Raw genomic sequence first — 7,280 nt, 5'->3', positions numbered from 1 at the left:
TTTTGGCGGATAAATCAATTTGTGCTACACACTACACACTACACACTTCCGCACTTTATATTGTATTTATATATCATTTCTTAGCGGTTTTCATTAATTCTTCATGAATTAGCGCATCAACGTCTGTGCCAAAGCCGCTAAAATATGAATCCTTTATTTTCATGCACAGTACATTTACCGTGTGGAAAACTGTTGTCAGTCTTACAATACATGTTAAAAGTTCTGGTGTCATTTTAGCCATCATGCAGAAATTTTGATGTAATTTGTTGTGACGTGAGAGAAAACTATTGATGGATACATTCACATACTCGGGAAATAATTTACTTGCTATCAAAGATTTTTGGATGGGGTTTTTGTATTTTTAAAGACACCTTTATAGTCGGTATAAAAAGTAAAATAGCATCCAATTTGCCCGATTTTCTTGATTTTGTTTCAAACATGAAACGTTTCCCATGTTTTTCGATCGTTCTAATAAGTTTCGTTTGGATCACATCAAAAGCTTTATCAGTTCTAACAGACGGCAATATAAAGAACTCAACAGACTGATGGAGGGAGGGGGGGTAACACTAATTAAAGACACCTTTATGGTCGGTATAAAAAGTTATCAGCATCCAGTTTGCCTCATTTTCTTAATTATTTTTCAAACATGAAGCGTTTGTCGTGTTTTTCGTTCGTTGTAATAAATTTGCTTGGGTCCCACGCTTTCTCAGTTCTAACAGACGACAATATAAGGAACTCAACAGACTTAGACTTCGGTTCACTTGATACTAAACACGTAGACGTATTTCGACAGCTACTAAATCAAGAGACCCTGATCCGAATGACATTGGTGAAAAATGTCCATGGACTGATGAAAGACATGGTGTCCCTTCAACAAAGTCTTGCGTCTTCAGAAAGTGAGATTTCTTCGCTTAAAGACACAACCACCAGAGAAATCGCCGAGTTGAAGAAAGAGGTGCGATCACTTAAGCTAGAAAACAATCGATTAAGCAACAAAGTGACCAGGTGTAATGAGAATATTGAGTCTTTAAAAGAAAATTTAACAGTGGTTGACGCCAGTCGCCGAGTGTTCGAAACACAGCTGCTGCAGGAAAAACAGATGTTTGAACAGAACACGTCCGGTATCTTAGCCGACATTAAAACTGAAGTTCGGTATTTATCCATTACGCTTCTGGACCTCCATAAACACAGTCTGGAAATCGACAAGAATATTCCGGAACTCATTGACAACAGATACGACTTGATATCAGGGAGACTTAATGATTCTCTGGAGGCTTATAACACAGAACTGAGATCAGCTAACGATAAACTGAGTTTGGCTCTAACTGACCTACAGAAAAGTCAACAGACCATAACAGATTCCTTATCTGGTGAGTACAAAATAAAGAAATGTTAGATATCTAGTAAATGGAAAAAAAATTAGATTTATAACTTTTTCTATACTGTAAAATCACATATTTTCGATGGGTCAAATTTTTGTGGTTTGAGGAAAATATTTTGTTTGTTGGGATTTGATTTCGTGGTTAAAGAATTGTGCAGTAGTACTATATCACAGGCACTTGTTTCTGTAATAAATTTTTGACCCATGGTATAATAATAACACAAGGTATCTAACTCCGATTTACACCGAGTACCCCCCTCCCTTAGAATCGCGCTCATTTACACTTTCAGAGGAAATACACGGGTAAACTGTTTGTACCTATGTCATCTACGATAATTTATCTACACAACCATATGTGGCTTGCTTTTCCTTGTTTTCTTTAATCTCCGTAAACAGCGTCAAAACTCTACTCGCAGAGTGGAAAAGTCGAACTATACCATAGAACGGTATATGCTAATCTCGGGCAAAGAGAAAAAATTAAGAATGCGTGGGTTTAAAAATTCAATTCTAGATTTTATATATTGCATCGAATAAATAAAATTTCATAGTGTCTTATTTTCCATAATAACACAACGACGTTTTTCCGATGTAATTTTAGAAAAAGATTTTTAGCAAATCAAATTCGAGGTCTAATTCTTTGCCCGAGACTATAATATACGATTCTATGGTATAGTTCGACTTTTCCACTCTGCGAGTAGAGTTCTGACGCTGTTTACGGAGATTAAAGAAAACAAGGAAAAGAAAGCCACATATGGTTTTGTAGATAAATTATCATAGATGACATAGGTATAAACAGTTTACCCGTGCATTTCCTCTGAAAGTGTAAATGAGCGCGATTCTAAGGGAGGGGGGTACTCGGTGTAAATATTAATCGGAGTTAGATACCTTGTGTTATTATTATACTATGGGTCAAACATTTATTACAGAAACAAGTGCCTGTGTACTATATATGTGAAAATATGCATTTCGAGGTGGACATAAATTCTTGGATCTCTTCATACCTTGAAAACCACGAACGAAAATAAAAATTCTACGAAAATTAGTGATTTCACAGTATTTTAAATTACTAAAAATTCCATTTATAGTACTTTATATCCTGGCTAGTTGAAACGTCTTCCCCTTATTTGTGGTTCGTAATCTAATTTCTTAACATCTTGGACAAATGCTTGATATTTTAGTGGAATTTGAAATGTTTGTTGAATGTTTATTTTGGAGATATTTTTTTTAAAAATCAGTTACATCGAACGTGAAAAACACTTTTGTTTTTTTTTTCCTGGGAATATAACATCAACATGTAGTTAGTTTCACTATCATGAACAAAAGCATTCTGGGAGTGTACATTGTCCACCGCTTGAAAAGTGGGGGGTTTGAATTTGGATCTCTCCGTCCGTCCGTCCGTCTGTCTGTAATGCTTTTGTTTCCACACGATATCTCAAGAACCCTTTGAGCTTTTGCAATGAAATTTTGCATAGCAACTCCCTATAGCCTAAAGAAAAACCCTATAGATTTTGAGGTCAAAAGGTCAAAAGTCAAGGTCACAAATTCGCAAATTCTGTCTGTTATAACACTTTCATTTCTGCGCGATATCTCGAGAACCCTTTGAGCTTTCGCAATGAAATTTTACATAATAACTCCCTGTGGCCTTAGAAAGACCACTATTGATTTTGAGGTCAAAAGGTCAAAGTTGAAGGTCGTACATTAATACATTCTGTTTGTATGTAACACTGTTGTTTTTGGGCGATATTTCAAGAAGATCTTGAGCTTTTGCAACGAATTTGTGTACCAAAACTCCCTAGGGCCTCTCTCATCCCTCTCAAAGTGTTCTGCCCCGTTTGTTTAATTAGTATCAAGTGTCACCTAGCACTATTTTAAGCACAGGGGCATGTGGAGAATTATTACATATCATACAAGTTGTCGGCGAACTTTTCATTCTTATTAATACATCTTTTAGTCTAGAACTGTTTAATAAAGGCTGATTTAGACACAATGCATTGTGTTAAATTTTGACAATATCGAATGTAAATACATACATGTATGTGACCTAATATTTGCATATAGTTTCCGACAGCATAAAGCGGCTCCGTGTTGTAGTGGTATGTCATTCGCTTGACATGCAAGAGGTCGAGGGTTCGAATCCCGGATGATCCATTTTCTTTCTTTTTAAAAAAAAAAAAACTTTTTTCACTAAATGATAGTATTCAGTATCATGTGATATGAAAAAGATATGACATCTGGCTTGTACAGACTCATTAAATCATCATTATTCTATATAAAAAAAACAATTTTTACACATAATAAAAGAATAAGCAAATCATTCTTAATCATACATAAATCAAATCTTTATATCCATATTGGCATTTTAATTTGCATCAATATACATGTAAACATTTAATAATTCTACAAATTCAGTCAGGGGGGATCCCCCCCCTCTCCGAACTCCACATGGTCTTCTTTTATTTCCTTTAGCGGGGGGCTCAAATTCTCCGAATTAGCTTGTTGCCTTAGCAATATTAGTACATGTACACTGGCGACAAGCGTAACCTGCTGGATCCCTTTAAAAATTGTGAATACCTTGGTTCCTTTATATATGTTGAAGCGGAACAATATGCAGACTTGATCTTAAACTCATGAAGGTAAAGTCAATTACCAAAAATCAGTTCAATATAGGAAACCTTTAGAAAAAAAATTGCGGATAACCACATCTTTGCTAGCCATTGAAGGTTTCTAATTCGCTACTTTACTCATCAACCCTTGACCCACGGTGTTAAATCAAAGTACTGAGACAGTACTGAAAGACGGGGTCAAATTAGTTTTCATGCTAGATTTTACAAATGTGATTTTTGTAACGAGTTTTGATAAAAATATTTTTATTAACAAGCTAAAAACAAAATTATGAATAATATAAAATCGCATTTTTCATTTAATTTGAAGTAGAAAATTCAATAATTGGTAAGTCTAGAAACTTTTTGAATTGTCCGAATTTCACCAGGTCCGAATTAATATAAGTAAACAATGGAGGATGCGTACGCAGTCGTAATACTACGCAGGAGAGTACTTTGTTTACTAGTGTGTTTTACAATCAATATTTTGAGTTTACATTTACAAAATGCTTCAATAATTTGATTTAGAAATAAGTTCATATCACTTTCTTCAGTTTGATACAAAATGTGTATATTTTGATAAAACAGTTTCTGCACTCTTTCATGTAGCGTAGATTTAATTCATGTGTTATCACCACGGCTTCCTTTTTTGAGGGTCTCTGACAGTAAACTAATAGACGGGGTCACGTGACCCCGTCTAAAAGGCTGTTTTTTCCCCTCAAATTGTGATTGAGGTGGATCACATCGTTCGTGTGACAGACAACCAACAGAGACAGACTGAAAGATAGACTGACTGACGGACGGACGGGCAGACTGACGGACGGACAGATGCATAAGAAATATATAGTCCCCTCTGTTTTCACCGGTATGTAGGGAACTATTTAACGACAACATTTTAATTAACTACATGACAGAAGATTTAAAATACGAAAACACTGGGAAATAATTTTACCTTACTCATCTTTCGTTATTCTGTCTTTACAGATCATATGAACAACACAATGGAAGACCTACAATCGGAACTCAAACAGACTCAGTTTGAACAATTAAAACTCTCGTCTTCTGTGTCATCTTTAGAGGTGTTCCGATTGAATTTTACCAACAGGCAGTGTGGTATGTATTTAAAAAAAGATAAAAATCATTTAAAAGTTAAGTAACTAAAAATCAAATTTTATCCCACCCTGGAGTTTACCATTTTTTTTATTGATACCCCTACACCTTTTTTCCGGTTCACTAAAAACTAGAATTCAAATACAATTGATGTTTTTGGAATTTCGATGTAACATTTGTTTGTTATCCCTTAACTTTGAATTCACTCTTGAATACCAAGTAGTTAATAAAATATACTAAGAAATACTCGAATGAATTGAAAGTAAAGTGAAACAAACATATATTGTCAATACTAATAGAGTGATTGTATTTTAGGTGCGTCTACAAAAGTAGCCTTCACCGCGGGAATAACGTCCTCCGACTCTTCATGGAGCGGGAGTACACTGGTTTTCCCCAAGATAATATTTAATACAGGCGGAGGTTACAACCCCACTACAGGGATGTTCACGGCCCCTGTGGAAGGGCACTACGTCTTCTTCGTCAGTGTACAGAGTCATGACACAAAGGAAATTCGGGTGGACATTGTATTGAATGGAGAATCTCAGGTCAGGACATTAGCATACGACTATGCTGATAAGGATTATTATGAGACAGGAGTTAACCTGGTTGTGTTAATGCTTAATCAAGGAGACAAAGTGTGGGTCAAACGTAGTCAAGGCACTGGATACTACTCCAGTTCTGTACCTGTTACAACCTTCTCTGGATTCCTTTTGTAAAAAAGTAATAATAATAGTAAGAAAAGGATGAGGAAAAATTACCTAATGGTATTTTGATATATTCCTTTTTAAAATAACTTTTTTCTACGTAATGGAATTCTACAAAAAATATTACGTTACATACGGTTGGTTTCAGACGAGTTTTATAATATGCATGTTTTTGATAGAAGTTCCAAAGAAATTAAACTGTTTAATACTGTTTCCTTAAATATTTGTTGTGTATTTTATTTCTATATTTGTAAAATACCTGTAATGGGTCTGTTTTTGAATGATCAGTTTTGAATGTGAGTTCATCTAAGTTCAATATGACGATTTCGAAAAAAGCTGCATGTTCTCTTAACTTTTTTATATATACATATAATCAACTTCAGATTTCAAGTTTGGCTCCTACATATCTAAAGGAGTGTTAGACAATGTCGAGTAGTTCTTTCCCGAGGTACCTGAACTCTATAACTTTTCCTAAAATGATTGTCTGATTTTCTTTGAATATGAATAGATCAGACAATTAAGCTAGACTTCATTTATTTTCTAAATCTTATAAACTTCTGTAGCCATTATTCTTATTCTTCGAATTCTGATTCTGTTTAAAACTTTATTCCGCATTTTTTATTTATAAATTGAGGTCTAGCTAACACCCATCTCCATCCAAACAGACCAAATTGCTTCGTAATGATTTCAAAAACGGTTAAATCACAAACACGGAGTGGAATTCAACAGTGTTCCTAATGTTCACTGGATTCCATTTCTTTTTAGATAACTATATGAATAATATTTCTACTACTAGTATAACCAATCTCCACATGTACATCTGCTTCCTCATCTAGAGATAAGCAACACAAGTTCATGTCTGTCTATTGTCTTCAATCATTTTCGGGAGGGGCTGGCAGGTATTATATCCTTTGTTGAAAGATGAATTTATTAGGTTAGATACCACCTCTGGAGTTTCTAGGAGTAAATTGTTAATATATTTTTTGTTGTCTAATTTTTTGGGTTATCTTTGCCCCCTACACGTTTTAACCAATTTTGATTGACAAAGTTAAAAACTTAATATCAATAATGATAAATTTTGACATAAGATTTATTTATTCTTGGCATACGTCTCAAAAAAAAACCAAAACAAACTTCTTGATTCATATGATAATATATCCCCCAGAAAACTAGCCATAAAAAAGTCAGAAATATCTTTATCTTGTGATTGGTCATCTACAAAATTACTAGTAGGCCTACTTGGTTAAAGGATTACTCGAATTCTACACACAAGTCCTATGAAGTTGATATATATTAAAAGGATGTTGGAGTTCTTTATTGACATTTTTGTAGTCTGTCGTTTATTCAATGTGGATAAAGTATGGGTGTCTTCTTTATATCATATCTGATATGTTTAAAATCTAAATTTAACGATATTTTAAGGATTTAATTATTATATTATTGTACAGATATTCAGCAATTTTTCTTACTGTAAGTTGGCGATCT

At 34.2% G+C, this 7,280-nt stretch overlaps 1 protein-coding gene across 1 annotated transcript; it reads left to right on the top strand.

Moving 5' to 3' along the window:
- Nucleotides 1-601: 601 nt before the first annotated feature.
- On the top strand, nt 602-6,016 carry LOC134237035 (uncharacterized). The gene is made up of 3 exons (XM_062719118.1): nt 602-1,370; nt 4,966-5,094; nt 5,407-6,016. The coding sequence occupies exons 1-3, from the start codon at nt 647-649 to the stop codon at nt 5,805-5,807; spliced, it is 1,254 nt and encodes a 417-aa protein (XP_062575102.1). The 5' UTR covers nt 602-646; the 3' UTR covers nt 5,808-6,016.
- The last annotated feature ends 1,264 nt before the right edge of the window (nt 6,017-7,280 follow it).

Source organism: Saccostrea cucullata, unplaced genomic scaffold (assembly GCF_032062105.1).
Source record: "Saccostrea cucullata isolate Sc308-1 unplaced genomic scaffold, CSIRO_AGI_Scuc_v1 ctg3416, whole genome shotgun sequence".
NCBI classification, from domain to species: domain Eukaryota; kingdom Metazoa; phylum Mollusca; class Bivalvia; order Ostreida; family Ostreidae; genus Saccostrea; species Saccostrea cuccullata.
The sequence above is the reverse complement of the archived record's forward strand: the minus strand, read 5'-3'. Positions and strand labels throughout refer to the sequence as shown.